This window comes from Pelophylax lessonae (assembly GCF_965119305.1).
Source record: "Pelophylax lessonae genome assembly, chromosome: 6".
In the NCBI taxonomy this organism is placed as follows: domain Eukaryota; kingdom Metazoa; phylum Chordata; class Amphibia; order Anura; family Ranidae; genus Pelophylax; species Pelophylax lessonae.
The window spans coordinates 223,875,634-223,899,242 of NC_138773.1; the positions used below are offsets into that span (position 1 = coordinate 223,875,634).

General features: G+C 40.9%; 1 protein-coding gene across 5 annotated transcripts in view; it reads left to right on the forward strand.

Annotated features, from left to right (window-relative positions):
- FN1 (fibronectin 1) overlaps window positions 1-23,609 on the forward strand; it is a 94,668-nt gene that overhangs the window by 18,015 nt on the left and 53,044 nt on the right. For all 5 annotated transcript variants that reach the window (XM_082262392.1, XM_082262393.1, XM_082262394.1 and 2 more), the window contains exons 4-18: window positions 190-321; window positions 3,149-3,286; window positions 4,581-4,727; window positions 5,266-5,442; window positions 5,538-5,717; window positions 5,915-6,091; window positions 6,551-6,703; window positions 8,563-8,691; window positions 9,488-9,628; window positions 10,657-10,778; window positions 15,259-15,433; window positions 18,882-19,058; window positions 20,012-20,140; window positions 20,332-20,421; window positions 21,615-21,809. In XM_082262392.1, coding sequence (XP_082118518.1) covers window positions 190-321; window positions 3,149-3,286; window positions 4,581-4,727; window positions 5,266-5,442; window positions 5,538-5,717; window positions 5,915-6,091; window positions 6,551-6,703; window positions 8,563-8,691; window positions 9,488-9,628; window positions 10,657-10,778; window positions 15,259-15,433; window positions 18,882-19,058; window positions 20,012-20,140; window positions 20,332-20,421; window positions 21,615-21,809 — 2,262 coding nt within the window. The remainder of the gene's footprint in view (window positions 1-189; window positions 322-3,148; window positions 3,287-4,580; window positions 4,728-5,265; window positions 5,443-5,537; window positions 5,718-5,914; window positions 6,092-6,550; window positions 6,704-8,562; window positions 8,692-9,487; window positions 9,629-10,656; window positions 10,779-15,258; window positions 15,434-18,881; window positions 19,059-20,011; window positions 20,141-20,331; window positions 20,422-21,614; window positions 21,810-23,609) is intronic.

Here is a 23,609-nt window from a genome sequence, read left to right on the forward strand (position 1 = left end):
TTTTCACACTGATGCTATTTTTTTTTTTTTTTTTTTTTTAATTTTGGACCAGTTAAATTTACCATGTATCTAAAATGTAAGTAAAGCAAACCTAAGTCTGGAATGACATGATCTTCAGATTACTTTTTATCATTTGAAGTGCAGGCTTGATTTGGATTTATTTGTGTGGGTTTTTTTTTTCCATTGCAGATCGCTGCCATGAGGGTGGGCAATCTTATAAGATTGGGGACACTTGGCGTAGGCCTCATGAAACTGGCGGTTATATGTTGGAGTGTGTATGCCTTGGTAACAACAAAGGAGAATGGACCTGCAAGCCTGTGGGTAAGTTTTTTTTTTTTTTTTTTTTTTTTTTTTTTTTTTTTTTTTTCCCCCCCCCCCCAAAATGAAGGTTATATGCTTTTTAGCCACAATTATCTAATTTGTATCCTGTTTTTGCAGAGTAAAGTTTAACAGCCCTATTCAGTTAATGTGGAACTTTAAAGTCCTGCTAGATCACTGGCCCATTTTGCTGATAGCTATGTAAAACATTACATATTGCCTATATTGTATTAAAAATCCAGTAATACTGTCTCCTCCTGCTTTGCACATGCTCAGTAGTTAGGCACTGCAAAAATTTGTAGAGGTCGATCTGCTGAAAGCCCAAAGATTTACTGCTGTTCAGGGACTCTGGGCTTGAGCAAAATGGTAGCCTCAGGCAAGAGGCGGGAACAATGCTGGAGGCAATTTGCAGCACTCGCTAATTTTGGTAGCATCGTTATTTTTGTGGAATGTACAGTGACTTAGTGTTCATACCCCTTTGAAATTTTCCACATTTTTGTCATGTTACAACCAAAAATGTAAATGTATTTTATGTGATAGACCAACACAAAATGCACATAATTGTGAAGTGGAAGGAAAATGATAAATTGTTTTACAAATCGATAACCATACTTTGTAGAACCACCTTTCACTGCAAGTCTTTTTGGGTATGTCTCTACTAGCTTTGCACATCTAGAGTGACATTTTTGCCCATTCTTTGCAAAAATAGCTCAAACTCTGTCAGATTGGATGAAGAGCATCTATGAACAGCATTTTTTAATTCTTGCCACAGATTCTCAATCGTAATTAAGTCTGAACTTTGACTGGGCCATTCGAACACATGACTGATTTGAGCTAAAACATTCCATTGTAGTTCTGGCTGTATGGTTAGGGTCATTGTCCTGCTGGAAGATGAACCCTCCACCCCAGTCTCAAGTCTTGTAGATTCGAACAGGTTTTCTTCTAAGATTGCCCTGTATTTGGCTCCATCCATCAACTCTGACTATCTTTCTTGTCCCTGCTGAAGAAAGCATCTCCACAACATGATGCTGCCACCATGTTTCATGGTCGGGATATTGTGTTCAGGGTGATGTGCAGTGTTTTCTGCCACACATGCTTTTAGGTCAAAAAGTTCACTTTTGGTGTCGTCTGACCAGAGCACCTTCTTCCACATGTTTGATTTGTCCCCCACATGGCTTCTCGCAAACTGGACGACTTGTGGCTTTTTTTCCCCCAGCAATGGCTTTCATCTTGCCACTGTTCCTTAAAGGGCAGATTTGTGGCGTGCACAACTAATTTTTTTTCATTTATTTTTGATTTTGCTGTTTCTCGTATATATCTAATTTTGCCTCCAATAAAGTACCCTATTTTATGCACACCTTACCCTTGTTGGAGCCATAATTGCAATTTCTTTTTTCTTTTTATTTTGATTTCTGTTCTAGTTGCTTGGCTCACAGGTCATACACCGGTGGGTTATAGGTGTTCTATTTCACAGAATTAATGTCACATCCTCACACCCCGACCTAGGGGTCTTGAGTGGATTTCCTGGTGTTCCCTATTTTACCCCCTCCCTTGTTAACCCAACTAATAGTTGTCCTGTGGACACATTCTCCCACCTGATCTGTGGATCTCTGCAGCTCCTCCTGCAGTTACTCTCGGCTCTTAGCTGCTTCTCTGATTAATGCTCTTCTTGCCCGGCCATGTCTTAGTAGTTTTGCAGTTGTGCCAGATATATAGATAGATAATTTTTTTTTTTTTTTCTTTTTTGAACAGTGCTCTGTGATCACAGCTTGGGTTATTTTTTTTTTTTTTTTATTTTTTTTTATAACCTAACATGGCTTTAGGCTCGGTTCACACTATTGCGATGCGGGAAGGCTGCGAATTCGCAGCCTGTTCCCGCATCGCACACGCACCCCCGGCAGTTCACACTGCCATATGCGATCCGCTGGGGGTGTCAATGTAATCTTAACGACACCCCCAGTTTGATCGCATATCGCAGTGTGATCGTGCAGTTCGCACAGGATCGGATCGCACAAGTGTGAACCGCTGTGCGATCCGATCCTGATGCGGCAGCAAAAATGCCTCCTGTGCGTCTTTGCTGCGGGTGCGGTGCGAATTTAGCCATACAAACTGTATGGCTAAACTCGCACCGCACAGCTGATCGCATGTCATGTCGGAGCAGTGCGCTCCGACATGACATGCGAACCCGGCACACGCAGAAGTGTGAACCGGCTCTTAAACTTCATAACTTTATCCCTGACCTGTCTTTGTTCCTTGGCCTTCATGATGCTGTTCACTAAGGTTCTCTAACAAACCCCTGAGGGCTTCATAGAACAGCTGTATTTGTACTGAAATTAATTTACATACAGGTGGACTCTATTTACTAATTAGGTGACTTCTGAAGACAATTGGTTCCACTAGATTTTAGTTAAGGGTATCAGAGTAAAGGGTGCTGAATACAAATGCACGCCACATTTTATTTGTAAAAAAAAAAAAAAAAAATTTTGAAAACCAATTTTCATTTTCCTTCCACTCACAATTATGTGCCACTTTGTGTTGGTCTATCACATACAATCCCAATAAAATACTATCACGTTTATTTGGTTGTTCCATGACAAAATGTGACAAACTTAATGGGGTATGAATACTTTACTTTTTTAAGGCATGGTATGTTCCTTGCTAAAGCATTATTTTTATTAGGTTATGAGTAAACTTCCACTTTACTGATCTCAGATTGGACTATTTTTGTGGTTTTATAAATATGCTGTATATGGGCTCCGGTGTTTCTAAAGTTATATTTTATAGAAGGTTAATGGAAACTTCATGGAAGTTATCCCTTTGTTTCTCATAGCGGAAAGATGTTATGATAACGCAGCTGACACATCCTATGTGGTTGGGCAAACCTGGGAAAAGCCTTACCAGGGATGGATGATGGTGGATTGTACATGTCTGGGAGAAGGCAGTGGACGAATCACATGTACATCTAGAAGTAAGTGCTGCTTACATATATTAAACGGTTATTCTACTCTTTTGAGCCTATCGTGTGTGTGTGTGGTGTGTTTTTTTTTTTTTTTTTTTTTTTCCTGAAACCCCAAAAAACTGACAGCTCTGATTGGAGCCGCTGTACGATCATTCAACATCAGTACAGCAATCTCTCCTGCTAAGCGTGTTCCTACCCCCCCCCCCCCCCCCCAATAATTCATTGACCTTTGGGAAGAACTCCTCCTTTTATAAAATCTTACTGCAGTCATTGCATTGCTGAACCATAACATGGATTCCTGACCATGTTTGTAAGGGAAAATGACTGTGTGTATATGTTATCTACTGTAAGTGAGGAAATTTAATTTAATCTATGAAGTCTTCGACCATTTGGAAACCATTTGCACTGCAGATTTTCATTGGAATGTAAATGACCTTCTGATCTAGTACAGTCACATCGGTTTCTGTCTGCTGCTTCTGTATATATGGTCATTGGGGAACTGTCTTATTACTTGTTGTAAAGTATTTTCCAGAGTCGTAGATGAAAGAAAAATCTTGGCTGTGTTACAAATATTTGACTGTTTTTAACATTTAAAGCATGCCCACTAAGGATTACTGTCAAACATGACAGTTTTATTTGAAATTTTATCTACATTCCCTCAATCTAAACAGAGTAGTAAAGACGTATTGGAGATTTACTAAATCTGGGGCGTGCAAAATCTTGTTCAGCTCTGCATAAAAACCAATCAGCTTCCAGGTTTTATTTTCAAAGGTTTTTAATTTAACAAGCTTCAGTTTAGTTAAATCTCCCCTATTGTCTGAATGCGGCTGTAGTAAGGGTCAGAAAAGATTTAAAACGCTGCCTGGTCTCTGATACGGTTAGTGGGGCCACAAGTTTAAATTGTAAAGTCTTGCTTTTGGTAAGAGCATTTAAGAGGTATATTTAAAAAAATATATATATATATATATATATATATATATATATATATATATATATATATATATATATATATTATATTTAAACCTTTCATCTACTCACCGCAGGTGAATCTTCCCTGTGTGTGTGTGTGTGTGTGTGTGTGTGTGTGTGTGTGTTGTGTTTTTTTTTTTTTTTTTTTTTATTACATCACTTGTGAATGTCACATTCACTGCTTTATAAATATGCCCTTACATAGTTGACTTTTACTGCTTGCACTTTGCAGCAAGCCTCTTAAAATATTTTTCTGTTTCTAGCACCGATTGTTGGTATTTTTAAGACGCTTATGTGTTGGTTTTTTTTTTTTTTCTAATCTATTAAATTACAGACCGCTGTAATGATCAGGACACGAGGACCTCCTACCGGATTGGAGATAACTGGAGCAAGACTGATGCCAGGGGTAACTTGCTGCAGTGTATCTGCACAGGCAATGGGCGTGGCGAGTGGAAGTGTGAGAGGCATTCTTCTGCTACCGGTGAGTTCTGGCAGGTTTGGTTTGCTGCTGGTCTCTTCAGAGGTGGCATCTCTTAGTGCATAAATCCACTTATTTCTAATCCAATCCAAGCAATAATCTGTTTGGGTTAAATGATAAAAACTAACTTCCATGAAGCAGATCTCATTTTGTGGTATTCCCAGTCCCACCCACAACCAACTTTCCTCAATTTAGATGGTCATGGATGCCTCATCATGCCAATAGGTTCTTTTCCAAGTCCCCTTTACCCTCCCCCTTATCCTCCCAGATAGTCCCTCACTCATTGGGCACTCCTAGGCTTCTTGACTAGCTCCCTCTACTGGTTAATAGCTAGAGATTCCCACTGTTTGACCAATCGCAATCTACACTCCTGAGCTGCTGTTGACTTTTGCAACAGCAAAAGAGGGACAATTGTGGAATTCCTGCCTGTTGCAATTTTGGATGCTGTCCAGCAAGTTTCAGTCTTGATGTACTTATTGCTCAGTTTCTTTGAGTATGGACCCAATTAACTGTGTGCGTTTTTTTTTTTTTTTTTTCTTAGGAGTTGATGTTGCATCTGGTGCACAAATAAATATCTACCCAGCTGTGCGAGATATTGAGCACTGTGTTGCTGACAGTGGAGTCCTCTATACTGTGGGTATGAAATGGTTGAAAACGCAGGGAAGTCAGCAGATGCTCTGCACCTGTCTGGGCAATGGTGTCAGCTGTGAAGAAAGCAGTAAGTCGAGCTGCTTTTTTTGCTAAGACTATTCATTCAAATTTACTTTGCACTCTTCAGACAAATTTATTTATTTTTTTATATTGTTAAAACAGTTGCAATCGGAACTTATGGAGGCAATTCAAATAGTGACCCATGTGCCTTCCCTTTCATCCATGATGGCAAAACCCACTACTACTGCACAACAGAAGGTCGCCAAGATGGAAAGCTCTGGTGCTCAACCACCTCCAACTATGATGAGGACAAGAAGTATTCTTTCTGTACTGAGCAGCGTGGTAAGATTCTGTGCAAACTGCTTATAAGTACTAGCGGTAAAATTTTAGGCGTCTCCAAATCTAACTGTTTATTAGCCTTATAATTTGGTACACGTTGTTAATGTACAAATTATAGAAAGACAATTAGAAGTTTGAACAATTAACTTTGTAATTTTGAAAGCAGTATTTACATAATATTGCCTTTTGTCTATTTTAAGCAATGGTTCAAACACGGGGTGGTAATTCCAATGGAGCGCTCTGCCACTTTCCATTCTTGTACAACAATCGTAACTACACAGATTGCACATCAGAGGGCCGCCGTGACAATATGAAGTGGTGCGGCACTACCTTGAACTACGATGTGGACCAGAAATTTGGCTTCTGCCCTATGGCAGGTGAGAATTCTTTGAAAACTGAAAATAAAAATGCAGTAGGGTTAAATATAGCCTTTTTTGTTTTTAGTATTCAGTGTCTATTGCTATGTGTACCTAAATATCTTTCTACTGTTCTTTACATTATTTTTTTATTTTTTTTGTTCATTTAGTCATCAATAGTTCTTCTCTTAGCCATTTCACAGATCTAGAAAGATGCATTTGAAAACTTAGTAGATGAGGACTAAAAATGTAACCCTGCATCTGCTTTATACTGACTTCAAAATAATAAAGGTGTGGGTTGAGTAGTAATGTGGACAACTAAAATGTATCCAGTATTAGATTTCCTTTCCTGTTTTTAGAAGAGGGGTAAGGAATAACAAATACTGAAGAGAAAAGCATGTGAATAACCTGGAAGCACCCCTCCCCCAATCTGAATTCCCATGCGTCAGTTTTGTTAATAGTTTTTCCTTTAATTTATAGCTCATGAAGAAATTTGCACAACCAATGATGGTGTTATGTATCGTGTTGGGGATCAGTGGGACAAAATGCATGATCAAGGTCACATGATGAGATGTACTTGCGTTGGCAATGGCCGCGGTGAATGGAACTGTATTGCCTATTCCCAGCTCAAAGGTAAATCTAAAATGTGTGTACAAAGTGAGGATCTGAATTTGAGATCGATTTGTGTTGGGACTATATATATTGGGGGTGTTTTTATCTTTTTTTTTTTTTTTTTTTTCAAATAAGTTACTTCTACCATCTAATTTTGCACTGTCTGTACGTCCTTTGTGTGGCGTCTTGAACAAAAGATGTTAAGTCTTAAAAGTTCATCTTAAGGGGAACCAAACCTTCTATCCTCAAGGATGTCAAGGAAGCTGACTTCTTTGGATCGGTTTGGTCGGCAGTTATTATGGTGCTGCGCATGTGATCAGTTATGATCCCAAATTGTGATGCTGTGACCGGTATCATTCACACTATGCCTTGAAAGTAACGGTTTTGAGAAACTTTTAATTAATGGGTTTAGTTCTGCTTTTAGGTAGACTGCAACAGCTTGAACAAAATCCTGTCCCTTGCAAGCATGCTGCAGATAAATACCCTTGTTCTCTGTAGAAGCAATGGTCTCTCTGCAGAGGATGAGTCTCTACTATAGTGCTGCAGTCAGGAAAGCTCATGCTCCTTGGTATTTGAAGAGCTCTGACTCAGCAGGGGGTAAGTCAGACCTCTATCGAGAGACCTCTGCTTTGATACAAAGCAAGGATCCTTCTCTGTAGCATGTGCTTCTGTCCTTTTCATGGCTATTCACTCCTCCACTGTATGTAAGCATTGAACCATGGTTGTCATCCAGGCTGCTTTCCTGATTTGGAATACATATAGGCCGCCTTTCCTACATGAGGCAAGAAAATGAGTTTACAGAAGGCTGCTGTGGAGGCAGAGAAGGATGCTGGTGCTTTGTTTGGCTCAATGACAAAACAACTGCATTTCTCACAGGATGTTTGTGGTGTGTGGGTTTTGTTTTGTCATTTTCATTCAATGTATCCCCCACATATAGAAGCCCTGGTAACCTGCAATATATTGCAGAAAGAAAGATGGCAAAAAAATGCCAGCCCACCTATTTCTCTCTGCAAAGGTTTTCCTTTAGGTGCTTTTACAAAAGACAGTTATCCAATCTATCCAAGAGTAATTTATTTTATCCTACCAATTTCAAATTTACTCAGATGCCAGATGAATGAGGACTTCCCATATATGCACCATGATACACATGGTGTTTACTGCCTGTGTATCTTCTAGAAGTTTTGGCTCAGGAGTCAAGCTTTGTAATGGAGTCATATACATCGATTACAATACAAACGTGATTTTTACACTCATGGTTGGGTTAAGGTGTTCAGTCAGCAGACAGATTTGATGGTGTGTGTGTGTGTGTTGTTTTTTCTATGCTGTGACGCTAAGGTTGTGGGAATGGGTGGAGAGTCTTCAAGTCTTTCCAAATATAACATACTGAATTTAGATTAGCATCTTGTTTTCAATTTATTTTATTTTTTTATGTGTAGCCACACTGAAAGGTTTGATTCTGCATCTGCCAACTTGTGCATTTTGCAAATCGTGCCATGAAGGGCTAGGTTCTCCAGTATCAAATAACGCAGATGTTTTGGCAAGAACATTTTAGATTTTGTCTTGATAGCATTTTGTATAAACACCTAAACACCTCATGCTGCTAGTTTGCACTTTTTCATGTAGAGCAATAACTAACTTTGGGGGTTGGCGTGCACCTCTGTACATATACTTAACAGCTCAAATCCGGTGCAAAGCCATTTCAAATGACATCTTTATTTTCCACAACATCTTTGTATGAGGTACAGAAATTCTAAATTCTGCTTGATTACTATGTGCCTCGCAGAAATCTTGAATGTGTTGTATTAAACTTATTGAACTATAAATTGCTTTTCTCAAACTTGTGAAATCAAATGTTTTAAATATGTTCCCTTCTGGAACAGATCAGTGCATCGTGGACGGTGTTACCTATGATGTAAATCAATCTTTCAACAAATATCACGAGGAGGGGCACTTGATGAACTGCACTTGCTTTGGTCAAGGACGCGGTAGATGGAAGTGCGATGCTGTGGGTACGTAAGTCATGACCAGTTTATGGGCATTGTAGAGCCAATTATAGAAATTGAGAAGCTTTCACAGAAGCGTCTCTGCTTAACCCCCCCCCCCCCCCCCCCGAGAGGGAGATAACCAAACAAGTCTATTTCAATGGAAAACCATAATGGCTTTGTTTTGTAGAAACTTGGGTATCCTTATGCACTTCAATGGTAGCAGTCTGGAGATTTAATAAATTGGGTGGTGAGGTCCAAGCCTAGGACCACCTATAATTTGTTAATTAAATTAATGGTTGATAAACGCCGCATTTTTGGCATTTTCATGGTTTTCCTTGACTAGCTTTCAGTAAGCTGATGTCTCTCAGGGCACAGTACAAAAAGACAACTAAAGTTGTGTAGACATGAAGGTGGTGATTTGTTTTGTTGTTTTTTTTTTTTTTTTTCCCCCATTTGGTGGTGCCTGCATAGCTCTAGGGCCAACACCACTTGGTAGAGCCGTAACCCTAGCGCCAGTTAACACTTTTGCTCTCTGTAAGGGTGGCATTCTTCTCACTAGGTGGCATTCTTCTCGCTAGACACCAATGTAAGGCGCACTCTTCACACAGACCGCAATTGGATTTAGCAGAGGTTCTCTGAGACCTGAAAATTATTTTGGTGGTTAATCTGTAGGGAAAAGGTTGACAGCAGTTAGGTTACATGCACACCAGTCTTGGATGTATGTTTTCAGGTGTGCTTGCCTACCTGTTAATTGTATTACTCTTATGTATAACAGATTTTCCATTACAGATATATTAAATCCCATCTAAATGTATTTCAGATCAGTGCCAGGAAACTGAATCCAAAAAAATCTACCAGGTTGGTGATTCCTGGGAGAAAGTTTCAAATGGTGTCAGTTACCAGTGTTACTGCTATGGAAAGGGAATTGGTGAATGGCATTGCCAACCTCGTTCCTACCCAGGTAAAGTTTATTCTGGGGAATTCTGTTTTTGTGCTAATTTTCTGACTCTGGTATAGTAATTTTTATCCTTTTAAGATGACAAAGCTTCAGGAACTAAGGGAGATTGATGGGCTAAAAAGAAAAAAACTGATTTTGGAATAAAGGATGAAGGTCAGGTCATTGTCCTTCTCTGCAATACTGCAATCGCCACCGTTTCCAGGAACCAGCCTCAACCTTTTAGATGCCCACGCTACAATTAGTAAACTATTAATATGTTCTTTCAACACAGCAGAGATGCTGGTCTGGAAAGCAGCCTTCACCTATTTGCCCATGCTGGTCATTTCACATTTAAAAAAAGTGGATTTAGTTGAAGTTAGAGTTGTGAAATTTGCTTCCATGTTTGAAAGAAACCTAATCTCTCCCTGTGTAGATGGTCTAATTTTTAAAATTAGTCTCATGCTCTTTAAACATTTTGCTAATTGACCTTTAATAATTATTTCAGTTATCACTGCCATTAAACCACATTTGTGGTCTTTTTGTTTTATCAGTTCTGATGCAAGAGGTCAACAATTGAATGCATTCTTTCAACCGCATTCGTAAAGCTGGCCAGTAAAGTAAAAGAAAAAGAGTAAAGAAATTTAGCCTTGTTCTAAAAAAAATATTGTGGTGCTCTATAACAATATCTGCAGTATTTTTGGCCCCACACAGAACCCCCACACCTCTCAATGGAGGTCGCACATGCGTCCCATCTTTGTACAGAACCCCCCCCCCAACACAGATCTCCCAGTAAAGACCCTACTTACCCATCCAGCACAAACACCCTCATTACAGGCTCTTCCCCCCCCCCCCCACCCCCCTTAAAATCACACAAGATGCAGCAGGAATCGGGAGAAGGGGGGGTGTAAGGGGAATCCCCAATATGTTAATGGGGGGGAATGTTCTTCAATTCATTTTAGTACTATCTTGAATTGGTGTGCTATACAGTAAGCCCTTCTCTTAAATTTTGTAGGTGCGCATATAATATAATTTTTTTTTCTTTTCTGTGATAGCTGGAAATGGACCTGTCCAAGTAATCATCACTGAAAGTGCCAACCATCCCAACTCGCACCCCATTCAATGGACTGCTCCTCAGCAGACACACATCAAGCAATACATCCTGCGCTGGAAACCTGTAAGTAAACTCTTGCTTCCATAATGCTATTTTTAATAATGTTATGTTGGCTGTCTAAGTTATGATGACTCATTTGGAAGATTAGATTGCATACCTTTCGCTTGCCTCTATAGTCGTCACTTTTAGTACCGCTATTTGCCCGAGATGTACTTTGCCCGCAAGGCAGACTTGTCCACTTACTTTGGTCCTGCCTTGTGATAGCTGCTTATTGGTTTCAAGTGGTTCCTATGATGGATCTCCATGCTGCGAGTCCTTATTCCATGCACTCCTGAGATTTATATATTTTGTATGTTGAAAGAAGAGCTGTGGCTGCATTATACCAGAATGTTTTCTTAAGGAAAACCCTATTAAAATACTGTAACCTTATCCTATTCAAGTTGATGAATTCCCTCCCTTCCCCCCCACAGTGGTCCAATGGCTAGCATTCCCCAAATTAAATTCTTTCCTATGAGAAGGTAATTTATGGTGACCAAAATTTGCGCTCTTAGATTTCAGAAAATCTGGGAACAATGGCGCAAATCCGCACTCACTGACACCCTAGAACAATATACTTTTTTTTTTTTTTTTTTTTTTTTTTTTTTTTTTTTTTTTTTGTACTAGGGTAAGGCTATCACTTGGGTCCTTCCCAGTAGGACCCCCACAAAACTGATTTGTTTTACAATCTTTTGTACTAGTACATGCATGCATACCTACTCATTAAAGTATATTCTAATAAATATATATTCTCTATATCCTTTTCCATATATCTATCCTTGTTTAGCAAACGTTGTGCCAAAAAATGTTTATATTGAAGAATACACCCCCACCCCGTTTTTATAATCTTAGCAAGGTCAAAAAAAGTACAAGTGGCTTGTGTAATGTTTGGCAAACATAGAAATGTGGATAATAGATTGCAAGATTGATGGAATTCTTGGAAACTATATTTTGGCATCTTTAAGTGCTGGAATCTGTTTGAATATCCCTTCCTGGAGAGTTTGATAATGAAGGTTATTGGCTGTAACCTTTCTGCTTTTATGGTCAAAAAATCCCAATTGCTGTGGGAAAACATACCACCCATCCTTGTTTTGCAAGCTTTAAATTTTTTTCTTTTTTATGACTTCTAGTGGTTCTAAAATTGCATCGGGCTAGTAGTTCTAGCTCTTTTACCCCCCACAATTTTAGTATTTGACTTGGCACTTTAGTAAAGCACCAGGTGTTTGGCTGCACAAGTGGACTTGATGGCTGCAGCATTTCCTGCCTTTGTTTATAGACTATAGTCTGATATTTATATATATATATATATATATATATATATATATATATATATATATATAAATTTTTTTTTTTTTATGTTGCCACAGGATGCTACTGCAAGTAGATCTAGCAGAAACCATTCATTATTTATTTTTATTTTTTTTCATACAACCGCAATTGACTGAGCTCCAGCTGTTTTGCAAGGAGGAATGGGCAAAAATTTCAGTCTCTCAATGTGCAAAACTGATAGAGACATACCCCAAGCGACTTAAAGCTGTAATCACAGCAAAAGGTGGTGCTACAAAGTATTAACTTAAGGGGGCTGAATAATTTTGCACAACCAATTTTTCAGTTTTTTGTTAAAGTTTGAAATATCCAATAAATTTCGTTCCACTTCATGATTGTGTCCCACTTGTTGTTTCTTCACAAAAAATTACAGTTTTATATCTTTGTCTGAAATGTGGCAAAAGGTCGCACTGTTCAAGGGGGCCGACTACTTTCGCAAGGCACTGTACTTTTAAAGCAGAACTACACAGCATCTAATTGCCACAAGCTACAAACTCCATTTTTAATAAAAGGCAAACCATTCCTTCCATCCGTGTCTAAATGCTTTATTTTGCTGAGAAATCACTTTTGGGAAAAGCTTAGAATTTCTGGTTGTGGCCATCTTGAGTAAGGGCAGATTCATGTAGAATTTACTTTCTGAAATCCATCTGCCCTTAGCTCAGGCATGCAGGCAGGAGGATGCTCTTACCTGAGCAAAAGTTTTCTCCCTTCCTTAAATCTCTTGGAATGTGTGACATAATTTGCCTCGACCTGAAAACCAGGAAGCAACTAAAAAAAAAAAAATGTGAAAAGAGCAAAACAAGGGAATATGGTATACTTTCCTTTTTGATTTACTAATGCTAGCAGCATAAGGATTACAAATGGTCAATGTTAATTGAGAGAGGGGAGTCACAATTTAACTACCCATGGGTATAGTCCTAAACCTAGAAGTGGATTATAAACCATGGTGATTACTACAGGTTGTTGAAGGCTAAGAAAACATCCAAACATGTTCTTTAAGCCCACGTTCACATTGGTCTGATTTGACATGCGGTTTAACACTTGCTATGGGGCAGACATGCGGACTCAATCCTGAGCCACACTGTGTGTCCATTCAAGCCCACAGCGCTGTTTGGAGGGCTTAGAGGAAGGGCACAGCAAGTGGCAAGACCTTTTTTGATATTTTTATATACATTTTTTATATTTTTATTTTTTACCTTCATGCAGGGAATGCATTAGGGTAAAAATGATTCGCCTTTGGAAACCACTTTAACCTTGGGGTTAGCCACTTTTTATTGTAAGAAAAAAAAACTTAGAAATTGATGTAGACCATGATGAACTTGCACACAGCTCATTATGGAAAGCTTAAAGTATGCCTCCTAACATGTTTTTGTAGTTAGTGGATGAAAACCCCATTCAAGAAATCTGACCTGGGCACATTTTATCTGTTGTGTTTACTTATTACTTATCTCTCTCCAAATCCCTAAGTCCTTTGTCTTTCTGCTGCTTTGCTCCTCTGTTATCAGTATGACTTCTGACAAGTTCTCTGACAGATTAAAAGCAGCCCTGCAAGTTTCTTCCTTCCCTCTGCCTATGTGGGGGGGGGGGGGGGGGTGCCTTACCTCCAATCCAATCAGCTCACACCGTGTATGCCTAGACTCCATCCCGCTGCTGAAACAGGAAGAAAAGTTTGTAACACGATGTGTATATGCAAAATATAGAAAGCTGAAGACCGCAGAAATGTAAAACTTATGTAGGGATTTGTTTTGTTTCAGCTGTGTATCTGAGGCTGTTCACTTCACTGGGTATATGTAAGGGTTTACATCCACTTTATTGTAAAAGCCTATTGTGGATTGTTGATCCATTCCACATGGGATTCAGTAAAGCTGAAAATTGTTTTAGGTCTGTTTTTATATTGTTGATGAATAGGGCTCATTTAGAGTGCAATGGGCATAATGAGAGACTCCATTATAATGGGACATGCATCAACTGAAATGGAATGTCTGTCTAAAGCTAAAATGGCTGGAAAGGTTTTAGTTTCAAAACTGGGTATAATGGGATTTTCAGGGTTACCACACCCACACTGCACTCCAGTGCATCCAAAATACTTACCAGTAGGGATGCAACGAAATTAAAATTCTGGGCCGAAACCGAAAAATTCAGGATGCCCTTGACCGAAACCGAAAATGACTGTTTTCCCCCAAATGGTTTTAAAATGGGTAGAACAGGTGCATACGCCAGAAATGGGCAGCGACGTACACCTGTAGCTGCCACCCTGTTGCAGTATATGTACTGTGACTGGTTGGTTGGAAAGGTGGTTAATTTAATTGCCACCGGTATTTGTATTATGCAGCATGAGGGGGTTAATGTATTGTCACTGATGCATTAGTGACCAACCAGTGGCAGGTAATTAACCCCTTTGTGCTGCATTCGTGGCACCAGTGTCATTGTTAATTACCAATGGTTGCACTGACACTGGTTGAACTAATGCAGCACAAAGGGGTTAATTAACTGCCACTGGTCAGTCACTGTCTCAGCGCCCCCCCCCCCCCCCCCCCATGATGATGGACAATCTGCTTACTTGTGGTGGGATTTACATGCTTGTTTCTTCCTGCATGGCGGCACCTCCTTGTCACAGGCAGGCAAACTCTCTGCTCCTCTTGTGTCCTTCCTTTCAAAAATCCCGCCTCTGGCTGGCGGCCCGCCTCTCAGTGATGTCACTACTACGACTATGTGTATGAATTAACACACCGGGCGGGCGAGCGGCCGCTAATAGTTATAACTAAGTGAGCCCTTCACTTCCCCTGTCAGGGGAGATACCCGCCTGACAGGGAAGTGAAGGGCTCATTTAGTTATAGCTAGTAGTGGCCGCTCATCCGGTGTGTTAGTTCATACACATAGTCGTAGTAGTGACATCAATGAGAGGCGTGCCGCCGGCCCGAGGTGGGATTTTTGAAACCTGCACTGCGCCCCCTCTTCCTCGCGGCGGCCATTCATTTCGGCACCTCTGACCCATTTTCGAAATGGGATAGGCCCATTTTCGGCCGACCATTTCGGTGCACCACTACTTACCAGTAATGGATTTCTTTTGGCTGCAAGATTCTTGAAGGAGGGTCAGTCCTTTTTAGGCTTGTTTGTCTTTTTGCTGTCCTAACTGATTAAATATGTTGTAGTCTTAACTTTTTTTTTTGTTTTTCTCTAGAAAAACAAGCAAGTGGGTTGGAAACAAGCCACCATTCCAGGACATCTGAACTCCTATACAATTTCTGGTCTGAAGCCTGGAGTAGTGTATGAGGGACAGCTTGTAAGTGTCTTACAATATGGACAGAAGGAAGTCACCCGATTTGATTTTACAACCACCTCCACCACCCTAGGAGGTAAGTGCTTCCATCAAGTGGGCTCCAGGGAAGATTGATAATTTATAGGTTTGTTGGTGGTGTGTGTTTTTTTTTTTTTTTTTTTTTTTTTTTTTTTTTCTCCTCTCCAGTAGTGTGGCTGTTTTGTCTTGAACTTGTCTTTACGAACTTGCAAACCCCTTGACAAGGAGAGGGCCAGCACTAAAGCCCCATACACACGATCAGATTATCGAACGATCTGTCGTCTGTTTTTTGTGGCATGCTAGTCTGATGTGGAAAGTGAAGGTTTTTTTTCATATGAATTTTCCAGTAGGACAGAATTCTACTTCAGAAGTGATGTCATGTGTTTGATTGCTTTGTATGTGTTCTTTCGTCTCTGAGCATGCCTGGTCTTACTCTTAAGATTTTTTTTTTTTCCGTCAATCTGTACTAATGAGACAAAAATTGGGACGTTGTATTACGGACAACAAAAAATTTTATAGCCTGCACATCAGGATTTTGTCAGCTGAAAATGAGTTGGCTGTCGAAAGCACCATACTAACAATCCCAAAATCTGCAGATCGGTCGTCGGACGAAATTTCCCTTCAGATTTTCTTATCGTGTGTACGAGCCTTAAGAGTTAGCTGGGCTCCTGCTTTTTGTCTTGGCACACAAGCATGCAAACCACTAGGCAGAGTGACTCGACACTCCTTTTGTCCAGTTAACAAGCTGCTGTTGGTGGTGATTTAAGCTTGCCGTAAATGCATAGTGTGTGTTTGTTTGGGTCCCCCCCCCACCACCATCAGGCTGTGGGCTGAATGAATTAAAATGGAACAGGTTCCTCCTTCCACACAAACAGGGTTGCAGGAATTCCCTCCTTGCTCGTACATTGCAGTATGACAGGAGCCATTAACCCTACCCTATGAGTGTGGGAGGAAACAAGAGTTCCCAAAGGAAACCTACGCAAGCACTGGGAGAACATGCAAACTCCAGACAGGTTGAATCCTAAACAGGGCACTAACGACAACCCTGGTGCTAACTGGCGGTAGTGCTAACCACTAACTTGCTGTTCTGCCCAGTAGCTGCCTATTCTTCCCAGGAAACTAGAACCCCCAGACCGGTTTACCATGCTAATAGTCCCTTTTTTACATTTTTTTTTTTTTTTTTTTATTAATTTTGGATTTTTGACGCACATCCAGATCCAGACTGACTGCAAGTCCCCAGACCCTTCCCCCCTTTTTTTTTTTTTTTTTTTTTTTCCTTCTTCTCGGTCAGGTTACGAGATTGAGTAGGTTCTTTCCTTCCAACCTGCACTTGTCCCCAGATCACTTATGGGTCTCTTTGAGGTAGTGCAAGACCTGTTCCTTCAAAGGACGATTGTTCCAATTTGGAATGTTTCAGGGGTTTTTATTTAAACCTCTTTACAGTTCCTGGGAAGGAAGGCAAGGTACATCAAGGCGATAAACTACTTGCGCGAGTACAGAATTTTAAGCGTGGAGTCCATTCACACAGTAGGTGCGTCTCTACCTCGAGGATTTCTTCTCGCTTTGATCAACATCAAGGACTCCTACCTGCACATTCTAATATGCGCCGGTCACAAATGCTTCCTCTGTTTTTGCCATGGGCGAGGAGCATTATCGGTTTGTGGTGGTGGACCTTTGGTCTCGCCTCCACTCTTCGGGTCTTTGCAAAAGTGTTGGCCCTGACGATGGCATTGTTTGAGTCAGCGGGGGGATCGTGGTACTGGGGTACCTGGACGATCTTCTGTGAGCGGAGTCCCCAACTGCTCAGATGGACCATGTTACCTGGTTGACTATGGTTATCCTTGACCCCCTCATGATGTTTAACACTGCTTTGGGGTGTCCCAATGAAGAATTTTTGACTTGCCATAAAATCCATTTCTCTGATGTTCATTGCCAGACCCAGCACCCACACCTCTGGAGTTGGCTTTCTTCTCACACTGCTTGTAACAAAACTGAGTGCCTATAGTGGAGAGTTGGTGTATACCCTCTGGGCCTACCCATGGGCATAGTCAAGCTTTTTTTCTGCCTAGTTTCCTACTCCTGTAAGGGGGCAATATAACCCAACGGTTAGAAGAATCAGGAGCTGTGTCCGTCAATGAACATCAGAGAAATGGATTTTATGGTAAGTCAAAAATCCTATTTTAATTGGAAGGTAAGATTGAGCCACAAGGGGAAAAAACTGTTCTATTAATTGAGAAACTATTTTCAGCTAAAAATTGGGTGCTTGTTGGCTTACAGATAGCTACCAGGAAAGGTCAAGTGATTTATAGTCATAGCTTTCCTTCAAAGAACTTTGGTTCCCTAATCTGTTCTGTTCATTGCTTTGTAGATGAAAGGCTAATCTAGCATTACAGAACAAAGAAATCTCTCCACTGGTGTTAGTGATGGGAGAGTAGCTGCGATAATGTAGCAGAAATGTTTGCATGATCTGTCTTGCCATAAAAAGTGTGCGTGTTGTGTGTGTGTTTTTTTTTTTTTTTTTTTTTTCTGAATTGTAAAGGCGGAATGTTTTTAACCTAAATGCAGGGCTTTTTTTCAGCGGGAACGTGGGGAACGTAGTTCCGGCACCTCCAGTCTGAATGTATGCAATGGCAAAGGGGTGCTGGGGTCAGTAGGGTGAGCTGAACAGCCTATTGATGCTGGCTGCTGGGGATCTATTGTTGCTGGGGTGAATCTATTGTTGCTGGAGGGCATTTTGTTGGGGGGGGGGGGGGGGGGGCTATTGTTGCAGTGAAGGATTTATTGTTGCTTGGGGGAACTATTGTTGGGGGAGGGGATCTATTGTTGCTGATTCCAGGGGATCTATTTTACTGCTTTTCTAGTTATCATTAACAAATTCTATACAAATTACCTAGAACCACAACATGATACTTGGTTCTGTATTCTCTAAAAGGGGAGTTACTGGGAGGTGGGTAGGGGGTGAAACCAAAGGACAGTGCTCGGAGGCGGGTAGGGGGTGGAGACAAGGAGTGACTCAGAAGAGGGGAGTACCTGCACCTATTCACGGAGAAAAAAAGCCCTGCCTAAATGCATTCCCTGAACCAAGGTTAAAATTGTCCCAGTGGTTGTAACGCCCCCTCACCCCGCTTATTACCAGAATCCTAGCTAGATCCAGCTCTGTGGCTGTCTGCAGTGGCTTTCTCCTCCCTCTTTGCTAAGGGGCAGCAGCAGGAGCCATTCTCCTGCTGCTGTCAATCAAATCCTGTGAGGGGGGGGAGGTACCATACCACGCGGTCTATGGATGCATGCAGCCAGGCTCAGGAGCGAGCCTGCATGTGTCACCATAGGAAGATACTATGGTAGGACAGAAGGAACAGGGTGTGCTAGCAGGGAAGACCAGAAGAGGTCTGGGGCTGGTATAACATGTTTGTTTTTTGAGGGGTGGAATTGTAGCCTTTACAACTGCTTCAAATCCTATCTTTTAATAAAGGTGTGTGTATATTCTAATATAATTTTTGTTTTTGCAGGTCAGTCTCAGTCTGGGGACACCATTCCTCTTCCGCCACTGGTGGCCACTTCAGAGTCTGTAACAGAGATCACCTCAAGCAGTTTTGTGGTGTCTTGGGTGTCTGCATCTGACACAGTCTCTGGATTCCGTGTGGAATATGAGCTCAGCGAGGATGGAGAGGAAAAACGCTACTTGGGTAAGTGTCAACAAGGTCTTAGATATTCAGCTAGAGTCCAGATGTCTCCAAACTATGGCCCTCTAGTTGTTCAGGAACTGCAATTCCCATCATGTCTAGTCATGTCTGTGAATGTCAGTTTTACAATGCCTCATGGGACATGTCGTTTTGTAACAGCTGCAGGGCCGTAGATTAGAGATCCCTGAGCTAGACCTAGTAGTGCACAGATCCACCTATTTTTTTATATCTACTTTTTAACCTCTTGCCGACTGGCCATAGGCGAATGACGGCTACAGTGCAGTTGGCTAGTTCTGGAACGGCGTACCATGTCCTCTCGAACTCTCGCTTCCTGTGCGCCCACCTAGAAGTTTGTTCACTTGGCACATCACAGATTGGGGGTAAAGGGCCAATGCCAAAATTAACACTGTTTTCAACAAACCCGCACATGTCCGGTTCAGCTTCTCCCTTCTCCTTCACTCTGATCAGTACCGGGTGTGAGGAGATGAGGGAGCCAGTGCAGCTATGTGAGTGGGCTGGCTCTGAAGTACCCACAGCACTGATTTGTGCCCATTCATGTTTATCAGTGCCACTACAATGCCTCAGTAGACTCTAACTTTCACAAAGACCAAATAATATACACTTTTTGTATCTTGCATCCTTTCATTTATAGTGCAAAAAAAAAAATGAAAACCCCAGTGGAGGTGTACCCCCCCCCCCCCCAAAAAAAAAAGCTCTATTCTGTAAAATGGCTCAAATTAGAGTACAGTTTTGCATGACTGAGTAATTGTCATTCAAAATGTGAGCCCTGAAAATTGGTCTGGTTAGGAAAAGGGGTAGAAGAACCCAGTGGGTAATTAAAGCTTGAGTCTTGTATGCTTCCAGTTTTAGACTTTACAGATTGACAATATACTTTCTGTGGGCTACTTTTGATTATTTTTGTGACTTTTTTTTTTTTTTTTTTTTGTCTTATTTAGACCTCCCCAACACTGCTACTTCTGTCAGTATCCCAGACCTTCTGCCAGGACGCAAATACATTGTCAATGTGTTTGAGATCAGTGAAGAGGGGGAAAGAAGCTTGATCTTGTCCACTGCTCAGACAACTGGTGAGTATAGTCAGTCATTCTTTAGTCATTCTTTATTTTGCTTAATGTTAGTCTGCAAATTTGGTAGTTCAAGGACTAAGGACAGTTGGTGAATATGTAAACTCATTTTGTAGTTTCAATTTTGTAATTTTTTGACTTCATAATTAAAATTAATTCATAGTGTTCAGTAGATATCTCTTATATATTTTCAGCACCCGACAGCCCTCCCGAATACAATATTGAACACGTTGATGATACATCTATTATGGTCAGCTGGACCAAACCTCAAGCTCCGATTACTGGTAAAGGCTTCCATATGTAGTGCTTTTCCTTAAAAAATTATACACTGGTTATTTAGCATTCTGTACATATGATTTCGCACATCAGCTGAGCATGACACTAGGAAGTCTTGCGTTGCCTGTGGTCAGATTAGGCAGGGTGATGGGCCCTCCTCAAGCCTTTTTTTGACCAAGGGTTTGGATTTGATTTCATTTTATCCAGTACTATTTTTGTGTTTTCCCTCATAATGGGCTGTTGTCCAATCTACAAGTGCTCCTAATTCACTCCTTTTACAGGGACACAAGCCTAAACGTACATTGTTTTTACAACCATCTTGCATATTTATTTTGGCAGCTGGATCAATCCTGCAGTCTTCCACCATCTAGGGTCTTTAACCACTTAAGGACCGGGAGGTTTTACCCCCCTCTTAATGACAGGCCATTTTTTGCGATACAGCACTGTTACTTTAACTGACGATTGCACAATCGTGCGACGCTGTACCCAAATATTGATATCCATTTTTTTTATCCCCACAAATGGAGCTTATAGAACTTTTTCTTTTGGTGGTATTTGATCACCTCTGCAGGTTTTTATTTATTTTTTTTGGAGACTTTGAGGGGACCAGTGAGATTACTAGGAGTGCTAAAAATATGCATGGTTACTGTACTAATGACACTGGCAGGGAAGGGGTTAACACCAGGGGCGATCAAAGGATTAAATGTGTGCCTAGGGAATGCTTTCTAACTTTGTGTAGGGGATGGGGTTTACTGGCTGAACAGAGACCTGTGTCCCTAAATGGGAGGAACACAGAATTCCTGTGTTCATTACTGACAGAACAGCGGTCTGCCATGTTTACATTGGCAGAGCGCTGTTCTGTGTCCATGAAGAGCATTTGCTGGTGCCCGGCGGACATCGCAGCTGCCGGATCCGCTGATTGGCTCCCCCTCTAGCCAGTCAGTGCATGCCTTTGGTGGCACGTGCGCCCACACTAGCTGCTACACGAAGCGACGCACATGTATGTAGTTTCACGTAACAGCCGAGCTGTCGCAGTAGAACTGGCAGCTGATCAGCAAATGGATAACGATCCTCTGGCATTGCAATTAAATTCTCCTGAGACAGTCAATGAATGGCTGCTGTATAAATAGGTTGATGGTAATGTTGCTTGTCTCAAAATGTAACTGATTTTTTTTTTTTTTTTTTTTCTGTTTTATCACAGGTTATAGAATTGTCTATACTCCAACTGTGGAGGGAGCCAGCACAGAACTTATCCTCCCAGACACTGCTACTTCAGTAACCCTCACTGACCTTTACCCAGGTGTTGAATACAACATAACAATCTATGCAGTTGAGGACAGTCAGGAGAGTACGCCAATTGTCATCCAAAAAGAAACCACCGGAACCCCACAGCAAGGTAGATCAGTCACAAATCTTTTTGCATGGGTAAAATGAACAAAAGATTTCCCAGTACTCTTGGTGCTGGTTTTTTTTTTTTTTTTTCCCCTGAGAGCTAACAATTTTTTACATTAGTTAGTTTTAGTTGCACATATGTGCTAATGTATGTGAAAGTTGCAATGCCTCATCAAGGCTCCTCCGTAAAGTGCAGTCCTAACTTGGTTTAAACTAGCGTGACTTTAGAGTGCCTTTACACTGTTCCTGCACTACTTTGATGCAACTTGAGTGTCAGAAAGTAGTGCAGGAATCTTTTTCAAAGTCACTGCAACTTCAAGTTGAAGCATGTATAGCAGTGGATTCATTAGGACAGTGTTTCTCAACTCCGGTCCTCAGGGCACACTAACAGGCCAGGGTTGCAAGAAAACTGAAATGCATCAAAGGTGATATAATTTGCTGCTCAGTGATTGCAGTATTCTAGTCTGCATCTTCCCAAGGTAATACTTAAAATCTGGCCTGTTGGTGTGCCCTGAGGACCGGAGTTGAGAAACACTGCATTAGGAGCAGGTATTACTGGAGGGAGACCCTCTCCTCAAAGGCATAGGGACACTCTAGAAGCCCAGCAAGGGCACAATGGCAGCTGAAGGCATCTATAGAGAATTGCAACCACCCCAATTCAGAACTAGCTTTTTGAAGTAGGGTGCACATGGAAGGGCATTGCACAGCACAAACTAAGATTTCCCGGTGCACTAGCTAGCCTGTAAAGACCCGGTTTAACAATTTACTTTAAAAAACAGGTTTTAGTTGCACACACTTGCAAATATATATGGAAGCTACACTGCCTTGACCAAATCTTAGGAGTGATGGCTGCATTCGTTTTTTTCTTTTTAAACTTTCTTGTGTTTTCATCTGGAGATCCAGATAGTCTCCTTCATTCTTCCTTTTTTTTTTTTTTTTTTTTTTTTTTTTGAGAATGAGCTCTCCAGCCGAATTCATCAGTTAAAGGGATGAGACAAATTATTTACAACTGACTGGGTGCTTGCAATGATCCGTTTTTTTTATTTATGATCTTTATCCCAAAAGGAAAACTGTTTGCCTATAACTGCTTATAAAGTGTAAGCTGGAGTTTGGCTTCAGTATGCTAGTGTTTCTAAATCTGCTAGTGCATCTAACACACCCCCTTCAGACTGACAATGTTATCCAAACATGCCCTGTGAGGGCCCTCCAAATACATGAGGTGTTACTGGCCAGATCACCAGGTGAAAAGGGAAAAAAATGCAGCCACCACATCACATGACTTGGTGAGCTGCAATAAAATACATTTTTGGTTTTGGGTTTATTGCTGCTTTGAGTATGGCTGGAGGAAACCCTTTCCTAAATGGAAAGAAGTAATAGAAGATTCACTGGTGTTTTTTGCCTGTGCTGGCATGCTTATCTTGGCACTCTATTTTAATATGTCTAAATTGATGGATGAGAATATAGAATTTTTAAACCGCTTGAGGAACATGCTCTGTGGTTCAAGGCCAGCAATTAATTGAAGACAAAGTCCAATACCTCACTACATTTGGCTGCTTCCCTTCATGGTTTTTGTTTGTAGTGGCTACAAATTATCATCCTTTGCACTTTAATGTATGCACGGCTATGTGGTGAAAGGAAAAATTCTGGTACTCCTGTATATTCATTGATCGTGAGATGGAAAGAGATTGGAGTATATATCTTGGCTCAATATTTGTAACTAGTACTTGTGTGAAGTTCTCTTGTAGCAGATTACAGAAACTTGACTTGTTAAAAAATGATCAACTGGCTCATTTTGCATGCATTT